This window comes from Lissotriton helveticus, chromosome 10, assembly GCF_964261635.1.
Source record: "Lissotriton helveticus chromosome 10, aLisHel1.1, whole genome shotgun sequence".
Classification (NCBI taxonomy): domain Eukaryota; kingdom Metazoa; phylum Chordata; class Amphibia; order Caudata; family Salamandridae; genus Lissotriton; species Lissotriton helveticus.
Genome location: NC_136071.1, coordinates 547,032,688 through 547,058,231, shown reverse-complemented (window position 1 = coordinate 547,058,231; position 25,544 = coordinate 547,032,688). Strand labels below are relative to the sequence as shown.

General features: G+C 43.4%; 1 protein-coding gene across 3 annotated transcripts in view; it reads left to right on the top strand.

The window, feature by feature from the left end:
• Positions 1 to 25,544, top strand: part of BFAR (bifunctional apoptosis regulator) — a 330,143-nt gene that overhangs the window by 286,144 nt on the left and 18,455 nt on the right. For all 3 annotated transcript variants that reach the window (XM_078663091.1, XM_078663089.1, XM_078663090.1), the window contains one exon: positions 7,980 to 8,182. In XM_078663091.1, the coding sequence (XP_078519217.1) occupies positions 7,980 to 8,182 (203 nt within the window). The remainder of the gene's footprint in view (positions 1 to 7,979; positions 8,183 to 25,544) is intronic.

Here is a 25,544-nt window from a genome sequence, read left to right as displayed (position 1 = left end):
TTTATCCAGCCATAAAAGGGCTCTCAACTCTGCGTTTATGTCCGTGAACACCCTATGTGGGAGGGGATAGTACTCATTCTGAAAGGCGTATAGAAACCTCGGTAGCGTCACCATTTTGAACATGGCCGCCCTGCCTAGAATCGTTAGCGGGAGCCTCCGCCACCGGTTTGCATCTTCTACAAAGTTACGTACTACTCGCCTAATGTTCCTTTCGTAGGAGCTAGCGCTATCCTGTGTCACAAAGATCCCAAGGTACACAAAACCCTCGCTCGTCGTCTGTGGCCTCTCTGGCAAGCCAGACCATTGTTCCTGGCCTCGGGGTCATAGAGTACCGATTTATGCCAGTTTATCCGGTAACCAGCCCTTGCTCCGTACTTTTTCAACTCTGAGAACAGCGTTGGTATCGTGGTGTGATATATAGGAGGACGTCATCTGCGTATAGGGATATTTTTTCCTCCTCAGTGTCCGCGGGTCCTATTCTAAACCCCCATATATCTGCATTTTGCCTTATCGCACACGCCAGCACCTCAATAGTTAGTGCAAAAAGCAGGGGGGACAGGGGGCATCCCTGCCTGGTCCCTCGCCGTACCGGGAAGTCCCAAGATAGAGTCCCATTTACTTTAACTTTCGCTCTGGGGTCGGCGTATAGCAAATGGACCCATTTTCGGAACTTGGGTCCGAATCCGAACCGTAGCAGGACTCCTTCGAGGAAGGGCCACTGGACTGCATCGTACGCTTTTTCGGCGTCCAGAGACAGGACCCAATGGGGGTCCTGTCTCCTGCTTACCACCTGCAGCCAATTGTGCGTCCGTCTAAGGTTCAATCTGGTGGCCCTATTGGGGAGGAAACCCGTCTGATCCAGGTGGACCAGTCCTGTTATCACCCCCCGGAGCCTGAAGGCTAGGATAGTCGCTAGGCGCTTCACTTCTTTATTCAAGAGGGAGATTGGGCGGTACGACGCACAGTCATCCGCCGGCTTACCCTCCTTGTAGATCGGGATTATCACAGATGGAAGCTTTAATTACAAATAGTCTGTTCTCTCCAACAAAAGACAACACTAAACAACAACGAAGTATGTCTTCTACCTGTTGCGAAAACCACGACAACTGTACAGTCAGCAAGTACAGAAACACAAATTTCAATTTGGAATCCTGAAAAGAACATGGTCTATGTCAATGTAGCATTGATCAAGTCTTCATCAAGTTCATCACAATCTGCTGAGCTGCCAAGGATAGACCGGATGGCTTCTGGTTACTTCATGGACTTTGATGACTTCATCTCCGACACATTAGAACAACTTCTGCTCCCACCACCCTGCCTTTTCAGCTGAAGGTGCATGTCTTCTATCTTTGGCTAAAAAGAACATACTTTGGAACTCCATGGTTACATCTTTGGATTACAATTACGTTACTTTTCCTGGTCCTTAGGATTGGTTTTGTTACAGTGTTCCTTATGCTTCTAAACAGCCATTTCATCCCAGATTGCTTACACATGGTAAACTTGCTTATGAAACCACACCCATCATCACACCATGAACAAAGAGGCTTGCCCCTTGTGAACATTTCAGCTGTTCCATTTCCGTATGGGATTGTGAGTGATAAAGTATCATTTGATGTGAATGGTCCCTCTGAACTTTTACAAATTCCACATTTATATAACATTTCTTTAAATGATACTATCACCCCTATTACTATTTCTGATGATTGGGACATTGATGGAGTATATTAAATGTTAAAAGATCTAGAAGATTCAACTGTGTTTTCTTCTGATAAGTTATATGATGTTATAGTTAACTTTGAGATGTTTTGTTTTCAACATTACAGAAATCATTTTCTACACAAAGCTAGTATTCCTCGTGAAGTTTTCAACTTTACACAATGGGAACATTGTCCTACACCACCAATTATTATTATTAATTGAGTTTATTGAGCGCGACAGCTACCCAAAAAGGGTTTCCCGGCGCTGGACAGGCAGGGTGCTTGAAAGACACCAGACTCAGAAATTTACTAGAACAATATAGGTGGAAATGTATTGGTCGAAGAGCGAAGTCTTAATGGCTTTACGAAAACGGGCATAGTTGGTTTCAGACCGTAGATTCAGGGGCAGAGAGTTCCAAAGTGTAGGGCCTAGGTAGGCAAAAGACCGGCCACCCATTCTAGCGTATCTGATTCTGAGCACAGAAAAATACGCCAGAGAAGAAGAACCGAGGGTTCGTGGGGGATTGTATGAATTAACAAGGGATTGAAGGTAACGGGGAGCTGTACCTGCTTTAATCTTGAACATATAGCTCAGGGTTTTAAACTTAATGCAACTTTCAACCCCGAGCCAATGTAGTTCTCGTAGGGGACCAGAGATATGACTGGATCTGGGGATTTTGCACAGCAGTCTGGCGGCGGCATTTTGGAGTAGCTGAAGATGTCTAGTCACAGTTGTGTTGGCCCCTAGGTAAAGGACATTGCCGTAGTCCAGCCGAGAAGTAATCAGGGCGTGGATCACGGTTTTTTGGGTGTCGGTGGGCAGCATCCAGATAATTTTCTTAAGCCAGCGCAGAATTGTGAAGCAGATGGCTGAAACCTTGTTGACCTGATGTTGCATAGTCAAGGCGTTATCAGTGGTAAAGCCTAGGTTGCGGACAGATTTGGATGGGCTCGGAAGGGATCCCATCTCAGAAGGCCAGTGTTTGGAGCTCCACAGATCCTGTTTTTGGCCCATAATTAAAACGTTGGTTTTGCTTCCGTTCAATTTCAGAAGTTTATGGTTCATCCAGTCTGCAATTTTCCTCAAACCTGACTGTAGGAGGGATGAAGAGCCTTGGTCAGATTGCGAGAGAGAAAAAGCGATCTGGGAGTCGTCGGCGTAGGTAAAAAGAATGAGACCTTCTTGTTCCGCTATATGGGCTAATGGTTTGACGTACAGATTATAGAGAAGGGGGCTAAGTATCGAGCCCTGAGGTACACCATAGGGAGACTTGTGGGTTTTGGAGGTTGCTGAGTTAGAGAAGATTTGGAAAGTGCGGTTAGATAGAAAAGAGGCCAGCCAGCTCCGAGCAGATTCGCCTATGCCCATAGAGGTAAGTGTCTCTATGAGGATGGTGTCAAATGCGGCACTGAGATTGAGTAAAATCAGTGCCACTGTGTCTCCTCTGTCTAAAAACTGGCGTAAGTTCTCCGTGACTCCCAGCAGAGTTGTCTCGGTGGAGAAACCGGGACGAAAGCCAGATTGTGAAGGGTGAAGTATTAGATTGTCCTCAACAAACTGGGCAAGATGGGAGTGAACGTGTTTTTTCAGTATCTTGGAGAAGGCAGGCAAAAGAGAGATGGGTCGGAAATTGGAGGGGACCTTGGGGTCGGCTGTGGATTTCTTCAGAAGAGGTGATACCATAGCATGTTTCCATCTAGCCGGGACCGTGGAATCCCGTATGGAAAGATTAAGGATTTTGCAGATATTGGAAAGTAGGCCAATGTCAAGTTGTTTAAGTATTGAAACGGGAAGTGGGTCATTAGGGGAACCTGATTTTAAACTGCCTAAAATCTTAGTAAGGGTCTCCAGATTTAGGCTTGGCCATGCATTCAGGGTTTCCTGAGTGTGAGGCACAAGGGGAGATGCGAAGCAGGTCGTAAGATTCAGTTTCGTTGATTGTGGAAACTGAGTTCTGTTGCACTACTGCTGGGCTATGTCTTGATAGGTGACTTACATTTTTTGCATGAAAAATTTGGCTAGCTCTTCACATTGGTTGCTGTTCAGGGGGGGGGGGGGTTTAGCTGAGGTTTCCGAGCCCCCCAGCTCTTTGACCAAGGTAAAGAGAGTTTTAGATTTATTAGCGGCCTCCGAGATGGTTTTGGAGACGTGGCTGTCCCTCGCAGTGGCACATGCCTTATCGTATGATTTTAATTATTTTTTGTAGGTGACTCCTGACTCGGGGGAGTAATTTTGTCTCCAACTCCGTTCCAGTCTTTTACATTTGGATTTTGCTATTTTAAGCAATTCTTTGAACCTAGGGGCTGGGGTCTTATGTACATAACATTTTTTTGGGAGGTAGTTCAATAGCTTTAGCATAGAAGTGTGATTATTTTTCTGGGTATGGCATCTCTGACCTGGCCTCTTTTTATTATAGGCTTGCATCGACACCTGCAAAGAAAATATGTTGACCGAGAAGAAACTGATTTACTCTTGCTTCATTCCTTTTCCGCTCCCTGAACAAGGTTTTTACTTTTGGAAGGGCACAATAGATGTGAAGTCTATCTGAGAGATTAAAGACTGACAGGTTCAGGGAAATTAGGCTTTATTTAGAGATTGTTTAATACCACAACAAATGATTTTTCTGAATACAACTGCGCAACAACCGTGTCTTGGCCTTGCCAAGAGAAAATTTGAACACACCACAGGTTCCCCCTCTGACATGATTTGAGAACTGGCAGCAGTTAACACCATACACTAAGGATACCATAAACAGCATGCTGCATAAGAGTAAGCCTAACTCATCAGATCCCAATTGGAAAGGATGGTTAGTATTTCCATTAGACACAGATAGATACCAGGCTCGATTCCTATGTAACAGCAAAGGATTTACAGCAAAGAAGCCCAATCTGCAATACGTGCACACTGAACATTTGGGGTGGTACCTTGCAGTGTTGTGCCTTGTTTGGCTAAATACCTCAACACTGTCTCAGGTACAACAGCATTTGTCCCTTTTATCTGATGACTGGACCTACATGACTTTTTAATGGGTCCTCAAAAACCACATCAAAAACTTTCTTTATGCCGTCTAAAATGAGATATGGATATATCTCAACAGGAGGCTGCTGAAAAACTGCGTGAGATTGATAGGGCCAACTTAGAACAGGCTCTTGCAGTGGTGGACAACGGTGTGACTACCTTATCTTCCAGGATATATTCTTTGGGTAACATTGTAACATTGTATCATCCACAATAGACGTCATACAACAAGACGCCTGCATTAAAACATGGACAGTCCCAACTTGTTCTATCCTATTGTTGAGCTGGACATTACAGACACTAAGTTCTGGCCACATGCCGTTGTGACATATTAACATCACAAATCTGTTTTCACCATACCATCTTTCAGAACAACAGATAGCTATGGCATGGAAGAATGCAAAATACACTATGTTACATATTGAAAGACTGGAGAAAGGACCTTTTACAGTTGCTTAGATGGCATTCTCGGATTGGATAATCCATGGGTACATTACACTACCAATCTCGACTTTCCACTTTCAGTACTATCTACAACACCATTAAGTGGGCAGATACGAAGCGTAAGGTGAAGGGTTCCTACATGAACATTGGGAGCTTCCTTTCAAATTCCGGTGTCGGAATAAGGCTACTGAAGGTTTTCTCATTGGTTCTGACTGCGAGAATACTTTGAGTGAGTCCCTAGTATGCAAAAATGTTTTGTTGCACAGAGCATGTAATGCCTCTGTTGCAAGCTTGTCTTGCTACTTGCAAGTCTCTCCGGTGGCCATGATACGTCCGACATTCAGATTACTCTCGAAAGGGAGTTACCTGATGTTGAACAGTCAAGGTTACTGTGGGATGAAACCAGGGGTTGCCAATGTGGTGACCGTGTCTTCCATTGTTACTTGTTGTACACAAGTACTGTTCCATCTGCATGTACAGTTAGGGAGATTATGCTATGGCCTTTAATTAATCTTACAAACGTGTGTTTTCATACCCTGAGCAAACTGACAGCCTTATTATTTCAAAAAGATGTGGCCTTATCTTCGGCCAAGGTGACGTTTGATCTTTGTGGCACGTTTTTCTTCAGAGATACAGACGCTACTACGTACCGACTTCCCATGACATTTTGGGGAGCTGGTACATCGTATTTTTAACATGTTTAGTGTGACTGGAAATTGCATGTTTTTTCAGAAGCATTGGCTTCAGGTTAATAAGCACCTTCCAGACATTGTTTGGAGTTATTCGATCTTTTATCCACTCCCTCCTCGGAAGCATCTTTGGAGGTACTCCGCTGATCCAGCTCCTAATTGCAGGTATGATTTTAATATTTTTGCTCCTCAATGGATGTCTAATTTTGAGATCAAATGGAGATGGCACTGCCTCGCTTTCCTGTTGTACCGTGAACACATGGTGCATTGCATTGGCACACCTTTGCTTCGAGAACTGAATTCATTGCGTGCAGCTCGTGTTCCACTGTCTCCTGTGCACTTACTACTGTGCCTTGGACTTGTGCTTGGGGTCGCAATTGGTTGAACCTTCCGACATACACCCTCTGAAGGCCCATTTTTATAGCTGTCCCTTGTGGATTCCATTGCTCCATGCTGCATTTTACGAGCCTCACTAAGTTGTCTCTGTGCCTGGTGGTTTGGATCTTGGTTCTGTCTTGAAAGAACACCAATGGCTGTTTTAACTTCTACTGTGGCTGCTGTAGGGTGTGGATGGGAACATACTTGCTCTTTCAACTTGCTTCGAGGTGTCCCTTTGGGAATATCATCTGCGGGCGCTGGAAACAAAAATGTTTTGTCTACAACTCGGAACACATAAACATCTCCCTCTTCCGTGTAGTGGGAACCTTTGTATTTGGCCTGGTTTTAACTTCCAAATTTCTTTTAAATTGCCCTACATTGTATAGCCTTTTATGTTTTTAAGACATTTTGGCATTCTTTATGCTTTGAGTCTCCAAATAGGGTGAGTACCTGTTTTAATGCTTTTTATCGTTATTTTCATGTTTGATTTTTAGCAATTTCCTTTACATATGCTATTGCATTTTTGTAATGAGCGTTTTAGTTTCACTTTGGGTTTGTTTCCTGAAAACACTGACCTTGCTTACACAAATCAATTTCACAAGAACACTATTGTATTGCCTTGGCATTGTGTACAAGGCCTGCACGTACGTTGTGCAAATGTTTGTTATTTACGTCCGTATGGTGACAGCTGTCTGTAGAATACAAACAATGACAGCCTGATCACAATCTCAGCCCAAGGCAACAATGCCGTTTTCTATATATAAACATCCATTTCTAGGTATGGTCAGAGGAGGCACTTCTGCGACTTCGAGAGGTCAGCAGGTCATGCTGCTGTTTTCGCCCAGTAGCTGACAGACATCTCTGTGAGGGTGTACAGTTTGTGACCAAGGCGGGGTCCTACACTCTTACCCACCACATAATGGGGTTGGATCATCCAGTAAGAGGTTTCTTGGCAGAACATACATTCTAGACACGTAGGTTAGGGTCTGCATAGTAGGAGTACCCAAAATTGTTATATTATTTCATATGCTTGTATAGATATGCTGTCATAGCACCAAGGTGGAACTTTAGGCTCTGTTCACTGTCCTTATTATAACTTTCATCTGCTCCTGTCTATTGATAAGTGCAGCACATACATCCTAAACAAGAATCACTTTGGTTCAATAAACATTGAAAATTTCCCTTTCTGTATACTTTGTATATTCCTCTGACCTAAAGAGAGAACAATTGTTTGAGTGAAAGGTTCTAGGACTGTCACTATGGTTCCTGAGAGAACAAGTTTCTCATGTTCAGTGGTAGCCAGAGGTGTTCTCGCCCTGTCTAGGTTTAGAGGGGTTTATGGTGGCACTGTGAGCTAGCTGGTCCAAGGGACAACATATCCTGCGGGAGTGCACGGAATCAGTCTGGCACCATCCTAAAGTGTATGCCGTTCACAAACCTACAGTTCCTACTGATTAGTGGAAACTACACAACACAAGCATTCTAATTCTGATAATGTTCTTCGTTTTTCTGCATGTGGAACTTTCATATAGGTAGTTGTTTGTGATGACTTAACAAGCATGCTTGCTACAAATAACCTACGTTTACATTATGCTGTCTGGTTGCCTTCCTTCTATTGACTGAATCTTTTTGTCCATCTAAAATGTTCATTCATTTTGTTAATTTTAAGTACTACCTTTAGAATATTCTTCATTATTCGGAATACTCTTCATAATTTGGATTGATCTATTACATTTCCCATTTTGTTTTTAGGACTTGCAAGATCCAACGTGGAAACAGTGGCGAGAATTTCTTGTTAAGTATTCCTTCCTGCCCTACCAGCTTCTTGCAGAGTTTGCCTGGGATTGGCTGGAAGTGCACTATTGGACATCAAGATTCATCATTGTTAATGCCATGTTGCTCTCAGTCCTGGAGCTGTTTTCCTTTTGGAGGCTGTGGTCACGACGTGAACTGAAGTGAGTTTTCTTTTATTTCTCTTTAGTTGTAAAACAGAGACTATGTTCTAGTATCTGTAAGTGCGAGTATAGCAGATTTTGAATATAACTTTATCTTGTCATGTGTTACTGAATAAATATATCACCTGTATATCCATTTAGTTCCAGTTGGGAGTTGCGTAAACAGGAAGGATGATTGTTCACAGATTTGTTTTATAACATTCATAACACTAATGCAATCATAATGCTCACTCTGACCTAAAAATTAAATTTACGTATTTAAAATGTTGTGAAATGAACTTGTTTTATATTAAATGCCTTCCTATCATCCACAATGGCAATATTTCCAGTTTATTTCGATCTTAAGGGACGAGCATGTTGCTTAATATATTTGTGTATTTCTATGACTCTGACCCTGCGCTAGCTGCCCCTTACTAAACAGTAAACCATTCTGACCAATCAATTACAAACTGATCAGTTTCAATTCATAGGGAGCTCTTTACACTTCACTCATCAAGTGGTGATTATACATCATATATTTTTTACTCACATTTGTTATTATAAAATTACAAAAAAACATAATCTCTTCCAATGGTTAGTGTCTCAGAAAAATGATTGCAGTTTATATTTATAATTTCTTCAGAATCGCATATCAAAAGCAGTTTCAGCCATCATGTCAGACAAAGTCTCAGCCAACACATGTTAAGCAGCACGAACAGTCACTTCTTCAGGGCTGATATAGAATCCTTTTCATATTCGGCTTTTAAACTTTTTATTAGCTCAATCCATGTCACAAATACATATCATATCAGTTGTGGTCACTAAGTACAAATTATTTCAATAGAATTTCCAGTATGATTTCCACTGGCAAAGTTAATATAAATAAAAGGAGAAACCAGAACGAGAAACATATTTCAGTCATGATATCATTGTAGAGCCAGAGTCAGACAATTATTTCATGTATTGTATCATAGATTCCCATATCTGCATCCCAAGTTTTTGCCGTGTAGTTGACTTCAGAAAATATAAGCTGTATTCCATATTAAAAAAGTTATAAAATTTAGCCCTCCTCATCTCAATTGTGGAAGCCTCACTTTGGAGGCAACATGAGGCAATACATAAACGTGCCACTGCTACGGTAATAAATGTTATATATCTAAATGTGTATACTGACTGCTCACTTGAGACATCAGCCATATCCCTAATAACATCATTTCCTTCGTTATTGATAAGGAGATGCCTGTAACCTCTTGCAAAAACAGCTCTATTTGTTGCTTTAATTGTGTCAGAACCATACCATCAAAGAAAACATGCACAATATCAGCTCTATCGGTACTGCACCTAAAACATTTTCCGTCGTTATTTCCACCCCACTTCATCATACGGTCTGGTGTGTGATATACATCAAAGATGGTCTTGTAGTGTTGTGTTTGTAAATTTGATGATACCAATATTTTCTCCTGCAGTATCAATAGAAATCTGCATCAACTCTCCATCAAACCGTAATCGTGCAGACCATTTAAGATCATGAGCAGCCAGATCATCCTTTTGAGACTTAATTAACGTGGAATATAAAATTCCTATCTTGGCCCTCTTCCTAATTGCCTCCACTATTGGTCATACCGTAATACCCTCATGTAACTGATGTCTAACAAGGTAGTCACGCAATTACAGATACTTAAAAAATAAGCATAGCACACGCCCCCACTGAAATAAATCCCCCAAATATCTGATCCCCTTCATCTTCCAACACAACATCTTATAATTCCAAAATATTTCTGGGAACCTGACAGCTGAATTGAGAGGAGTATAATAATTCAGCTGTGGAATCGTCAGCACTTACCATATCTTTTTCCATACCTTATAAGCTGTTATAATGACCTTAAACCTTGTCTTTTTATAGTGGCTTGGCTCAGAGAGTTTCACTAGCACATTTCTAGCATCCTTCCCTAGCAATAATTGATATATCGATGGAGCTTTTGCATCTATCACATCTTCCCCTGTCAGCGGAATACGCACATTTTGAGTAGACAAACGTAATAGTAAAAACAGAAATCCGGAACAGCCCATCCTCCCTACCCAGCGGTAACATCATGAATTTAAAAGCTCTTTTTGCTTTTCATTGTCCCCACATAAATCTATTGCATATAGATTGAATCCCTTGCAACAGTTTTTTCATTAACTCAAGTGGTACTGCTCTGAAGTAATAAAGTAGTTTAGGAAGGACAATCATATTTAGAACATTTCGTCTCCCCACTAGAGTCAGATGCAGACACTCAAGCCGATCCAGCTGCTGCTTCACCCATGAAACTATATTACCCCAGTTAACCTCGATTAATTATTGTAAAGACATTTTAATTTTTATACCAAGTTATCTATTTCATCCATTACTCGACTCTCCTCCGGACAGGCCTGATCAGTGCATACTATCTGGGTTTTGGCTGCATTAAGTTTATATCCAGACACCACCCCAAATTCTTCAGCAAGCTTTTCTATCTCCCGTATTGCCTGTGCTGGATCTGCAGAGGCTACAACAATATCATCCGCATATGCTAGAACACGTAACTGATAGAGCCTGCATTCCATTGACCTTATACTATCACTTTGTTATACCATCTGCACACAAGGGGCAATATATACCGCAAACAATAATGGGGAGCTGGGACATCCCTGTCTAGTTCCCCTATTAATACATACTTGCTGAGATTGCCTGCCCATAACGCAAATTCTAGCTCGTGGTGACTTATACATACTCTGAATCGCCTTGATAAATTCCGGCCCAAACCCCATCCCCCGCATTATGACCCACATAAAAACCCAAGATACGCGATCAAACGCCTTTTCGGCGTCTAAAAATATTAAATAACATTTTTTATGATGCACATTAGTGTAATCTATAACAGTAATAACTCTATGAATATGGTTAATGTTGCTTCTACCTGAAAGAAATCCATGTTGGGACAAAGAAACTAAACGTATAATAACTCGCTCTAACCTGTTAGCTAGAATCTTAGCATACATTTTGCCATCGGCGTTCAACAAAGATACAGGTCTATATGACCCTGGTATATTAGGAGGCTTATCCTTTTTTGTAAACACGACTATGCTGGCCTCATCCCAAGAAAGAGGCGCATTCCCCAGCTGGGCTTTCTGAAAAACACCCAGCATTTCAATTTTCAACACCTGAAAGAGCAGCTGAAAAATTTCTGTGGTAATTTATCTGGTCCTGTAGCTCTCCCACGCGCTAATTGTCCTAATGCTTCCTCCAATTCCTCCATTGTTATCAATTCATCTAATAATAATTGTTCCTCAACACTTATTTTGTTCAAATCAATTTTTTGACAAAAGTTGTCTATATCTGATTCGTCTGAGTCGTGTTGCTTATAGAACTCTTAATAAAACTCATAAAAAAAACATAATACCATCTTCTGTTTCCACCGTTTTACCCGCCGCATCAGTCATAGCCAATCTTTTCTGGGAGGATTGTCTAACTCTAAGTCGCTGTGCGAGACACCGACCAGTCGCTTCGCCATATTCATATCTGCTTTATTTATAAGTATTATATTGAAGGGCAATATCCTTGCACCACATCACATTTACTTTAGCTTTGACACATGCTATCTTACTATATGCGGCTTTACACTCTGATCCCTGTCTAAGAGTATTTATCAATTCCAATTCCGCAGCCAGAGGCTCATCCAGTAAATGCTGCATTACTATTTGGCTTTGCTTTTGTTTAGCTAACCCAAAGCTTAATACCTCTGCCCGTATTCCTGTTTAAGAGAATCCCATACAATAGGACTGGAGGCTGTTCCCCTGTTTATCTCAAGAAAATTCCCGGCCCACCTAAGCATATGATCTCTAAATGCCTTATCTGAAAGAGACATTGAGCCGCAGATTCCTTAACTTAGAATATCCACTTCTTGTGGGATCTCTGACCGACTCGCCAGCGGGTTCGCCCCCGGCGCCAATTGAGCCTTTGCCCCCCAGGAATGTCGGAGATGTGGTGTGGTTAGGGCGCGGCCGGTTGAGTCCCCCTCTATGGTCCACATGGTGTTGTTAGGGCGCGGCCCAGCTGGTTTCCTCTCTACCACCCACGGCACCTCTGTCACGCTGCATAGCCCCACTGGGCTCCCTGTGGCGTCGCAGGTGGTTGCCGGTGCTCATAGCCCTGCCTTGAGCACACCCCGGGCTTCCGGGCAGGCGGCCGCCTGTCCAGAGCTGGGGCCTTGGCCAAAGGCTCACCTCCCCGGCTCCAATTCTTTCTCCGGAGTCGGAGCCCGTCATGGATGAGGCGGGGTCGGTACCGGGCGATGCCGAAAGCTTGCCTCGCCCAGCTCTGGCGCCTTCTCCTTCTTTGGAAGGGGAGCTTGTCATAGTTTCGGTGCCGGATGCAGCCGAGTCGTCGACTGACGAGGCACGATCGGTGCCGACACGCGTCGTTTTGGTGCTGTGTCGATGCCGGTTTGTGGACTCTTCTCTAGAGGCCTCTGGAGAGAGTTTGGCGCCGCCCTCATGCCTGGCGTCGCCGGAGGTATTGTTGCCAGTGCCCCCCTTGGAATTTGTGGAGCCTCCTCAAGAGCTCCCAGGTCCGGCAGGCCCTTTGCCTCCCCAGAAGCCCCATCAGGATACTCATTCTTCCATGGGGCTTCCTTCCGTGGGGCATTGATCGCACCCTCAGAGTCTTGGGAGGGTCAGCTTACAACCCTCCCCCACTGATGAGCTGTTGTCCCCTCGGCGGAGGGCTACCGAGGCTGGTGCGGCTTTTTGAGAGTGGTCTCATTGGCCACCCTCATTTTAAACATTCAACCCCCTTCTGCCCCTTTGTCTGTGTGCCCCTTGCTTGAAGTCCTTCACCCTGGGTCCGGGAACGTGGAGCCGCTTCTGCCTTTTGAGGCTTCCCTTTATGATGCCCTTTTGGGTACCTAGGTCCGGCCTGCTTCAGGTGACCCGGTGGCTCATTCAGTTTTACACCGCCACCGTCCAGCTCCACATGATCCTGTTTGTCTTTTTGTGCACCCTGATGTGCAGGGGTTTGTGTTGCAGACTGCCTTTCCTTCCCTGCCCCATCTAACGCTTCCTTCCTCCCTCTCGGGAGTCCAGATGGCTTTAGTCATGGGGTAGGAACATCTTTGCATCCACTAGTGCAGCCCTACGGTCCTTAAATACAGTGTGTGCTTTAGCTCGGGCTACCTCTGCCCTGTGGGACTCTACAGAGTCTTTGCTTTCTGCCACCTCTGAAGGTGCTCGCACTGATCTACTTCACCTCCTCCGGGATGGCAGCGACCTTGCCGAATTCACAATCCGCTCAGCCTTAGATACTGCGGATTCTTTGGGCCAAGCTATATGGCAGGCTCTGTTGCCTTAAGGCGCCACGCTTGGTTGCGAGATAGCGTCTTCCCTGAAAATATCCGGGAGCGACTGGTTGACTTACCCTTTAATGGGGTTTGGCTGTTTGATGCTCACGCCGAGTCGGCGGTTCATTGGCACCTTGCGGGCTTTCGTCCTCCCACTTAGGTCTTCTTAGGCCTATCTTCCATGGTGGTACTTTTTAATTTTGCATCCTTTAGATGCACTCTGTGTTTGATATAGCAGTGAGCCTTATGTCTTCCTTTTTCTCTGGTCAAGGGTGATTACCCTTTTATTTACATCCCTTGGATGCGTTTTGCTTTGAGCTGCCTGCTGGTCTGCTATGGCTGTGTTCCACAGGTTGCTGTGTCTGGTCCTCTGTCTGTGATATTGAGCTGGTGGTTCTGTTTGGTAATGTCATACGGCTCGGAACTCATGTTCACGGTTTCAGTTTGTTACTGCGCTCGTTTAACTTGGCTTGGCTTATTGTCCTAAGAGGTGTTCCCCGTTGTTTGGGGTATGCTATTATATAGCTTTGCTTATCTTACCTGGGCCTGGAGATCCTGTGGACTCCATGTGTCGCCTGGTGGTCTGTTGTACGGTGTTCTATTTTTTTTTCCTGGTGCTATCTGCTTCTGCCAGGATCTTCCACTTCTTTGGGAGGTTTCATTGTGTCCTCTTTGCCCTTGCTGTACTAGGTATGATCCAGTATGGACTTGTTCTTGCTCCTGGCTAGTTCAGTCTCTGCATATTTATATGTTCTACATTTCTGTATACATGCCGGTTGCCTTGGTATTCCTCTTCCTACATCGCCACCTCTTTTCGAGGCTGATCTGTCTGGACCAATATCTCCATGTGTGCGGAAGCTTTTCTGAGTTGTTGCAGGTTGCCCATAGGCTCCTTCTTGCGTCTGCTTCCTGGGGTGATTTCCCGATATGACATATGATCCCTTTTTGGTATCGACGCTGTACGTGTCTTTTCTGGAGTGTTGGTCTCAGATTCTGAGGCTCTTCCCACCATTCGTTAAACTTGGCATTTTGGCCACTCCTTCCGATATGCCTTTTTTCCACATTTTCACATACTATTGTTAAGGCTACGCCCGTGGGACAGCTCTTCTGATAGCAGTGATTCTGGACTACTGCCTGCAAGTCTATGTTGTGGGTTGTTTCTCACTTTGGCTTCATACTGCCCGGTTGGGCACTCTTTTATGCCTCTTGTGTAAGCCACTTTATAGTCTCTATGACCGTTACCTGATGCATGTTTCTTCCTGCTTCAGCGGGTTTAAAATTGATGCTGATTGCCCCTAATTACCCTTTTGTGGGTGCACTTGGCATGTTTCTTGTCCCGCCTGCTAATCCCAACGTTTTACTCAGGTTCTAGCTCTTGCCTTGGGGCTCTTGACACCGGCTCCTTCGGCTTCCTTCTGTAGGCTAGTCTGTTAGGCTCTGGTTGCATCTCTTCAAGTTCATTTCGACCTTGGGTCGGTGTACTCATTGTGCGTCATTAAGCGGAGGGTGGGCCTTCCTCCTCTCTCTTTATTTCTTTGCTCTGGTATAGGGCTCATGCCGTTTTGCCTGTCGTTTATATACGGGTATGATGAAGCACCATTCTGGCGTTTTTAGGATATCTTCTATCCTGTTATTTCTTCTTTTTCAAGCTGCTTGGGTTGCTGTCTGGCTGTTCCGCCACAGCTTTCCCCCTTTATCCATCACTCTGTTGCCGGATCTGATGCTTGGCATTTTCTGTTCTGTCGCAGACCCACCTCCCCTTTGGGGTATGGCTGTGGTATCGATTCTAAGTTAAGGAATCTGCAGCTAGATGTCTTTATCAGATGTATGAGTTACTTGCCTTCGGAAACGATGTATCTGGTAGAGATGGTGTATAGCCGCAGATTCCTTAACGCCCACCCAGCCTCCCCGTTCTGCGAGAACCTTGCAGAGTGGTGTTCTCCGCTGGCCTCTTCAGTTGCCATTGGGTTAGCTCTCACAGGAGTTCAGTTGTGGCTCCCCTCTGAGTGTTTCCATATACTGTTATCCTCTGCTGAGGGGCCTCTTCCTGTAAAATGGCCCGAGGAGATTTGTTTTCCTCTCCAGTTACCTTCCCTTCCTTCCGTCTTTCCTATTGATTCGGGTCCCTGGTCTCCTCTTGGTCATCCTCTTGGGGGTTGGTTGTGCTCTGGTTTCAACCTCCGTTATTAGAGGGAATGGGGCAGTATTTTCATCCTTCCTATGGGGCACTGTTGTTCTTCTGTGCTCCGTTCTTAATAAACGACACAATTCTACATGGAAATATCAGTCTATTTCGACCTGTTGAGATGTTCTACCCTTCTTGCACTCAGGGAAGGGTCTTTGCTTAGCCTGCGGTGTTTTTTCTCACAGTTTTTCACTTATATGTAGGCAGTGTCTAATTCTGTCTTTTATGATGGTGTCTCCACCATCCTCCTTCTTGTTCACAGATTTTTCATCCCTCGCACACTGTTACCATACTTTCACAGTTTTTTGTTGGTGGCTCCGCGTTGTGCCATGGAAAAGTTTCTCCGAAGATAACTGACGTCAGCACGCCGGGCGGGACTTATATAACCTCCCTGACGTCGCGTACGTGGACGACGTAGGGTGGGGTCGTGTGGCGCCATCTCCCGGCGCACAGAGGTGCTGCTGCAAAAAAAATTCCGGATCCAGTCTGACGCATGGGGATATTCTAAGTTAAGGAATCTGCGGCTAGACGTCTCTACCAGATACATCGTTACCGAAGGTAAGTAACTCGTACATCGTTCAATAATTTCCTATTAAAAGTAAATGTTCTTCCAACCTTTCTCTGTCTTAACACATTCAAATCTAGCATTAAGGCACAATGATCAGCTGTAATCCGAGACCAGACCTGCATTTTTGCTCCAACTATAAGTGCACTGGACATAAATATATAGTCTAATCGGACCAATTTTAGGTGCGTATGTGAATAAAACGTGTATCCGGTATTTGACTGGTTTATAGTCCTCCATGTGTCCACTAACCCATGATCCCTCAGCGCTTGAACGAAAGCCTTGAAAACTTTGGGCTTACAGCCCACATATTTGTATTTTGGACTTAAAATGGGCCCCTTCAAATGAATGTTAAAATCTCCGCATAGAATCAATATCTACAATATTAAAAAGTAGGCACACACAATAGCCTTGGAAAGCCGAATTAAACTGATTATGTTTTAAAATATTGATGTCCTTTCACATATAGTTGTGAGTAAGGTGGGGATTGTGCACCCCCGTCCTGAAGAAGATGCTTTGCATCGAAACATGTTGACGCTCCAATGTGTTGTACTTTACTATACACATACACCTCGACACAAACCTTTTAACAGTGCTAGCACGGAAGCAAATTAAAATTTATTAGACTTCACGCGCCAGGCCCTTTTTAATTTTTTTCCACTATCTTCACTCCAAACCCACCACTCACTGAATAACATAACCCCTTCACACACCACACATAGTCATCAATTAAGTGCTCCCACGTATTCCGCCGGTTAGTAGCACGCCGCACCCCGTAGAGGGGTGCGAAGACCCCGATGATGAAGCATGACACCCAGGGTCCTTTTGGTGTGTGAGGGGTATTAAAAGAACACTGAGTGCAGTTGCATATCTGTACATTTTTTGTGTTCCCACACGCCCTCCCCATAAAGTGCTATGCTAAGCCAATCATCTTCTGAATCTTCTAAGAGCCATGCAAGCTTTGTTAAATTGAAACTTCCTGTTGGTATTAGCCTTGTTCCATAAACCATCCTTGTCGAATAAGATCCCCAAATGTTAACTTTATTTATTTGTATAGCTCATTATTGCTCTGAGGCGTCTAAGAAATAAGAAAAGGTATTAGTAAAGCCAAGATTTGTACACTTTATTTGTATATCTCTGCATGTCTTATTTTTCTTCCCGCATTTCATAATGAAGGTTTTTGTTTGATTGACTAAGAGAACACACGTTTCTTCATATATTCAACAAAATTTGAGAACAAGGAATGAAGGGCCAGTGGGGAAAAGCCATAAGAACGGTATAATTAGCATAGAGGAGAGCCGGGACAGGGCGCATCCCTATTTGTGCGAGATCTTTAGAGGATGCCGCCAGTACCTCACCCATACTGTTTACGTATAATGAAAATAGAAAAAGAGCCAGGACGCATCCCTGTCTCAACCCTCTCTCTACCCTGAAGCCTTCAGAACATTCTCCTGTAATGCCGTATCTAACCCTGGCTTTGCATCCTAATTAGAAGTCCATCAGAAAGCTGATAATCTGTACCTCTACCCCCATAGCTTTTATTTTTTGCCATACTTTAGCATGCATAATGCAGTCAAAGGCCAATGATACATTGACAAACACTAAATAAGATGTCCCCCTTTTGATATTAACATATTTTCCAATTAGCATATTTAAATTGAGACTGCTCTACTATTGTCCCAATCCCAGGGCAGAAGCCATGTTTTGACATGATATCATGTGATTCTGCCCAATCTTGTAGTCCATTCAAGATTAAACAATCCGCTATTTTAACTAAGAGATTGAGCAGGGAAATCGGCCTATAACATGCTGGATTTAGGCAGTCTCCTTTTTAGGTCTTGCAGACCTATCGCTCGAGTGCGCATGCGCTCCTCGCACTGCGAGGGTTATTGTCATCTGTACGCTTTCAGTAGGGGACTTGAAGCCCGCCCCTTCTTTTAATTGGTTTGCGTCGTTGTGCATGCTAAACACTGTTTCTATTGTAAAGGATGCTTCTTAGTCCCTCCTTGTTACCGCCCTGTTTCCATTTGGCACCTCCCACCCGTACTGGATCTTTTACTCGCGGCATGACATGGTGTCTTTTAATTAGCCGCTAAGCACTTTTTTCGTGAAAACATCAAAGCTGATAGCTGGAGAGCGGCTTGCACGTGCATGATGGAAGCCCGTTTTCTCGATGTGAACGCATTGACAAGGCATTCTATTCCTTAGACACCATGTACCTCTCTGGTTATGTGCCTTTTCTTTGTGTTCTTCAAAAAAGGAGGGGTTTGGCCCAAAGGATTAGAGGGTAGGTAGGGCCAGTTATACTACATAAGAAAAAAATTACCTATGCCTCTAGTGACTTCACAACACTTATTAATATGAAGTAAGATGAACGCAAACTAATACGTTTACCTTAGACGTAATTTCTGCCTTTTATTTCATATATTTTTTTTTTTATTAATATCTTTGATCACAAAAAGAACACATAGTCAACTAAACGAAATACCACATTAGTACTTACACAGTGAAAATGAACAACATGAAAATGTGTTTTGACATACAATTACAACTAAACTCATAATGATCAAACATCAATACAAACGAATGAAATGTCACAAAGAACAATCAATATATACACAATACGAAATACCAAGTTGTCATGCAAAATGATAAATTAGACAACTAACACCCTTATATTTAGGATAAATCAATTCCTCTGAAATATCAGGGACATAAGGGGGTGTATTTGCAATATTTAACCAAGGAGTTAAGTTCCTTTGTCTGCCGACGCGTTTCCAGTGCCGGTTAAATCAATTGCCGCACTCTCATCAGGGCTGGGTTAGTCTTTCTCACGAACAGACTGTTTGTGACAAAAAAAAGGGGAGAAGGGTTTGTATTTTTATTAAAAAAGGCTCTTCCCAAAACCCTAATTCTTTCTCTATCTGAACAAGTTAGTGGTCACATACCTGCATTATGCCGGTTTGATGTGACCAATAATGAAATAAAAGGCAGAAATTACTGCTAAGGTAAACGTATTAGTTTGCGTTTATCTTACTTCATATTAATAAGTGTTGTGAAGTCACTAGAGGCATAGGTAATTTTTTTCCTATGTAGTTTTCTTTGTGTTCAGCATTACTCTGTGCTGCCCCTGAGACCAGGCTGCGACAGGAGAGCTACTGCTAGGTCAGTGAGGTAGTGCCAGGGACTGGGGTGGGCTCTGGGGTGCACTTTTTTGTGAAAACATCAAAAACACATCAGAGCTGATACCTGGTGAGTGGGTCGCACGTGCATTGTGAAAGTCCGTATTCTCGATGTGAACACATTTAAACTGTGAGAATTCTGTGAGGCCGCGGTCGCTATCGTGGATCTAGGGGGATTCATGAGGATCGGTTACAAGACATTATATTCCGGGACATCGAGCACCTCTCTGGTTATGTGCCTTTTTTGTGTTCAGCGTTACTCTGCACTCCTCTGGAGACCAGGCTGCGCCCTGAGAAATCCCCACCTAAAATTATCATATGCCTTCTGTTTTCTGTGGCAAAGTGCTCCAAGTCTTCATTCAATTTTTGCAAAGTATCTATTTCTCTTGTGATAGCGTTGTTTTAAAAATTATTATTGCTAACCTAGCCGGACCCGGCGAATCACATATTGTTAGTTGATAGAATTATATGTCATCATGACGATGTTAGTAAATTTAGAACTATTAACGACATAACTGCATAGTCGCCCCCTTTGCCCTGCCGTGCCTCAATGGAATGGGCAGGAGTTAAGTATGTTCTATACCCATTCATATGGATGGGTTCCGTGAGCCACGTCTCTTGTACTCAAATAATTTCGAAATCAACTACAAACTGTAGCCATTCTAAGTTTTGTCTTTTGCTCCGCTGACCTGCCACGTTCCAAAACATACATCCAAGAAGTTCAGAGTTAACTTGAGTGGGGTTGTGTTTGTTATTGTCAATCGGGGAACTGGCATATTGCTACTAGCTGGTTGTGGTGTTCTTTCTTGGGTCATCGTAGTTCCCTCACTCATTGTCTAGGAGGTGTTCTCGTCATCAAAGCATGCTGTAGAGGAAGTTCTCGTAGTGTCTTCCTCACTGTCTGTACAAGCCTCCCCATTAAGTCTGTCCAGCCCATCCAGAGTTGATAGACAATGAAAACGATTGTAAGTTGCGGTTAGATAGTTGGTTGAAGATAGCCTGTGATCAAATGTTATTAATTAAATGTGCAGATTGGTAGAAATAAGGCAGAGAGAGGGAGGAAATAGCTCTTATGGGGACATTGGTGGCCTCAGTCCTCCTCAAAACTTTCTTCACCAGCCATGGCGTTTTAAAAGACAGAACAAAGACAGAACAACACAGTCACCACTCCGGTGTTTTTTTCCCTTTCCCCATCCATTCAACTCTCCTTACCATCTTGAAATGTTAAACCTGATCTAACGCCCAGCCAGTTTATGGACTTATTTCTTAGTGAAATCCAGTTCTCAGTACTGTTGGTAGATCAGTTATGTGTCCTGTGAGTTCGTTGGGTTGGTCATCAGCGGCTGGAGTGACTGCAGCAGATCCAAGATGAGTGTTGCCTCTCACCCCGGCACAAGGCATACCTGGTTTCAAACTCTCCCCACCCCTCAGTCTATCATTTTGGGTGACTGCATAACTAAGGGAACACACTTTTAATACTGCTGGTGTAGTGTTATTGGTTACAATTAAGACTTCCTGTTTTCTGTATTTATAGATTTTTACAGATAAGTACAGACAGAAACCCATTTATTTTCTTGTCTGTATTTATTTTTAAATGTCGATAAAAACGGAAATTGGGTGCTTTTTTGAGTGATTTTAAATTCACTTTGCCATGACTGCCGGGCCAATAACTGTGCCAATTGATAGGTAAGGGGCATAAAAAAAAGGAATTTTAGTAATGAGGCTTTAACAGCAGTAAATATGCACAAGGCTGGTACTGAAATGTGCATATTTTCATATTAGTGCATTGATTTATCTTCTGCTGGTGTTCATCTCACTGAAACCTGGCAGGCATTCAAGCATGACTGCATATTTATTGGTTAAATAATTGTAGAAATATACTAGTTTCAGCTTTATCTTTCCACAAAACCCATAATAAATATGGATAAATACAGATCAAGCTGACAAAAAATAAATATGGATAAATACAGACTGAAATGTCCTAAAAATAAATACGATAAAACAGGGGGTCTTAGTTACAATCTTGGTCGAGGCCTCGATTGTAGACGGACAGGTCATATTATGTAATATATTTGGTGTTTGTCCAGTTACAAGAATATTCAAAAGGTCCTGGCAAGAATTAGTTCTAGAGCATCTAGTTTACTAATAATTGTATTATTGGAGTCCAAGTTAGTCTTTACCAGGGTTGTTACATTTGGTGCAGGCCCAGGGTTTGGCAATTTACTCGCTTATCCTGCATTGTCTCCTTGCTAGGGCGGGTACCTATGGGATGATTCCGTGGCTTTCTGATCCTTTTAGGTGGCGGTGTATTAGATTAAGATTGCGAAATAGTTCCAGGAATATATTGAATACATCCGTTTTCCCCGTTAGCCCCACTCTTATCATTCTCCTTTCTTAGGCCCTTGCCTTAACTATACTTACAAGATTCTCTGAGCCACTGATAAGGGCATTGGACATTAGTTCCGGGGCCATTACACAATCACCATTTGTTAACCATGATTCTTCAACAGTTGATATTTGCTTATCGATAGCTCCCATGGCTCCTGTAACAAACCTCAATAGAGATTTGGGATTTATCTGGAGACTGAGGCTTGCCAGCAATGGCAGAGGGCTTCCTCTTGCCCATGCTAGAGAAATATTCTGATAGAGGGGAAAATTGTTCCTACAATGCCAACCACTCGAGATGATCAAGACAATAAGGTAAAGAGATACTACATAATTATTACAAAAGTAATTTCCAGATAGTTGCGCCACCCCACCTATAAAATCATGGCCCACATATCATAAACCCCTGTCAATCAATGATCTGTAAACAATAGTGATCAATGTTCAAGATGTATACTCCTCCCTTGGCCAATGAAGAAGTCAAAACATTATATACACAATTAACAAGTCTTAGTAAACTCCACCTTCAGTGTTTCTTTTCCTCTATTCCAATAAAAAATTTAAACTGTGGGATAATGGATGCAAATCTAACTAGAAGTCCCTCGCGAGTAGTTCCACAAATGGTCCCAAAGCACGTAACAAAAATAGAAGTCTCAGAGGAGAATGGTGAAAAGTGCCTTACTTTTAACGGTGCCGTCATCACTGGAATGAGCCGTCCCATTCTCCTACAGACTTTAGCCGGCACCAGCAAATAGACAGCTCCTTGCAAACTGGTGAATCCTACTTCCTGCAAAATTGCTTCGTGTTGACCTTGAGCAGACCGTGGCATCGGGGGCTTTGAGTCCTCCACAGAGCGGATCTGGTTTCAGCATGTCCCGCGCTGTGGGCTTTGTTGGGTGCTTAAATGCAGCGCCGATATGGATTAATGTTGGCCCCTCCTTAGGGCAATGGCATCTGGGGCTTTGAGTCCTCCATTGAGCGGGTCTGGTTTCTGCGCGTCCCGAGCCACTGCAGTTATCAGGTGCTTAAATGCAGCGCCGACAGGGATTGACATTGGCCCCTCCTCAGAACAATGGCATCTGGGGCTTTGAGTCCTCCATAGAGCGGGTCTGGTTTCAGCGGGATTTCTCATCCGCCCACAGCAGTGCTGCTTGGAGTGCTGTAAGAGGCAACTTCATCCCCACTAACATAGGCCACCCCATCAGTACTTCATGTGCTGAGCAGAGTTGTTGTAGATGGTGTTTCTCTTATGGTATGCGACACCAAAAGCAGAGCATCAGTCCATTTAAGATCTGTTGCTTCAGTGGTCTTTGCCAATCTGTTCTTAATAGTGAAATCCATTCGTTCCACCTGGCCTGAATTCTGCAGGTGGTAAGGGGAATGCAGTCAGTTTTTACTCAGTTCCCAAAGACTTGCACCTCTCTTTCACCACTACAGCCATAAGTTCACCACCAAAGTCACTATTTATGCTTTGAGGGACACCAAACATGGGAATGAAATCTTTCATCAGGTATGCACACCTGTTGCAGCACCATTCTTCATTGATACCTCCACCCCCTTTGACAACTGATTAACACACACTAGCAAGTATTTCGACCCCTTCACAGGGGACATATAAGCAAAATCAATTTGAATGTTGAAGGAACACAGGGTACCGGCAAATGATCATGTGTAGCAGGGTGCCGGCTTTTACAGCGTTGGTCACATACAAGACATTGTGAGCAAAACTGTGCAGTAAAAGCTGTGATCCCTGGTGCAGACCACTCTTGACTAATCCAAGCATTTGCCCTCTTTTTGACATGTGTTGGTCCAAGTGCCAGCCTTGTAAGAGTGAGAAACATGCTGCATGGTGCCACAGGCCTCCCATTACAGTAGACCCACAGTACCTTTTCATTTTGCTCACATCTGGCATCAGTTCACCCTCTCTCCTCATCTGATGTTGAAGACCATTGTGCTTCCTTAACATCATCTAGAAACAACTGTATCTGTATGCACTGTACTTTTGGTATGCATTTCGCCATTAAAGGCAACATCTGCACTGGTTGCAATATGCTCTCTTGCTGCTGTGTCAGCCATCACTTTACCCCTGGCTATTTCAGTGGTGGCTCCTGTATGCGTGCCACACTATATTACAGCTATCTTGTTAGGTAGTAAAATTGCCTTCGACAAGTACTTAACTAAGGAACCATTTTGAATGGGAGGCTCTGTGGAGGTTATTAAACCACAATACTGCCCCAATTTCCCAAAATCATGGACAACTCCAAAGGCATATTGGGAGTCAGTGTACATATTAACAGTCTTCCCTTTGGCTAGGATGCATGCTCTTGTTACAGCATACAGCTCACCTTGCTTGGGAGAAGTGCCAGGTGGCGTGGCTGCACGCTCTACTATTCTGTCAACTGTGATAGTAGCATACTCTGCTCTGTAGTCCGTGTCCATCAGTCTGCTAAAAGAACCATCAGTGTACCACTTATACTCAGCCTTGTCTAATTGTATCTGTTGCAAGTCTGCTCTGGGCATAGTGTGTGTCTCTACAACCTCATCGCAATTATGATCAGGTGTTTCATCAGAATCACTTGTGGCAGACAATAATGTTGCCAGATTAACAGGTGTACATCTTTTAATGGTGAGGTTAGTGTTGGGCAGGAAAGTAACCTCATAACCTGTGCGCCTGACAGCCAAGAAATGTTGTGTCACTGAGGAAGACAACAACAATTGTACCGAATGTGACAAGTAAACAATGGAAGGATGATATAACACAATTGGAGGTGTCCTCTCAACCATCACTGCAGCCTCAGCTCTGATACAGGTAGGATGACCAATCGTTGCTGAAAACAAAGTCAGAGTATTATGCCGAAGGTCTTTTTCTGGAACCATGTTGCGGTGTCAACACACCATTTGCAATGCCATCTTGCTATCATAGGAAACTGGGCTATTGTTGCAGTTATCTCCCCAGTGGTTTCCCCCTTTTTAGCTACTAGATGCTGATTTTCGACTCTGACAGTGCACTGAGGTCTGCTAACCAGACCTCCGTACCAGTGCTCCTTCACAAAACTAGGTGTTGTCTATTTGTGCTACAATTGCCTAAGGACTTTAGCACCCCTGTAAGTCCCTAGTAAATGGTACCCCAGGTAACTGGGTCATGAGTGATAAAAATGGTCCCAAAGGACTGCAGCATATCTTATGCCACGATAAGGGCCCCACACTCAAATTCCACACAGATTGCATTTCAGGCTGTGTGACATGATGCAAGCCATGAGTGAAAACATTTTTATTTATAAAGTTTTACATAGCGCAAACTTTCTGCCACCGGAAATTTGTAGAATCTCTTCCATGGTTGCTTTCAAACTGGAAGCAAAAAGATTCCTCATGAATAAGTTCTTACCTTAACATTAGGGCAATTGTTAGCTCTAATCACATCGGACATACTATAGTATTGGTTATTATTCCTGTATATGATTATTGTATTTGTATTGTTTATTATTCCTGTATATGATTATTGTATTTGCTCCGACATGGCACACTCCTGTGTGTCATGCTAAAGTCACTGTGTCTAGTATATGTAAGTCTCCCCTATTGCAGGCCTTTGAACCCTAAGACAGGGTGCATTATATTTTATGTAAGGGCATAATGAGCAGGTACTCCCCTCTAATGTCTTGTTCTATTACTGGATATTGCAAGTGAGCAGGGAAGCCGTAGTAAGGTATGT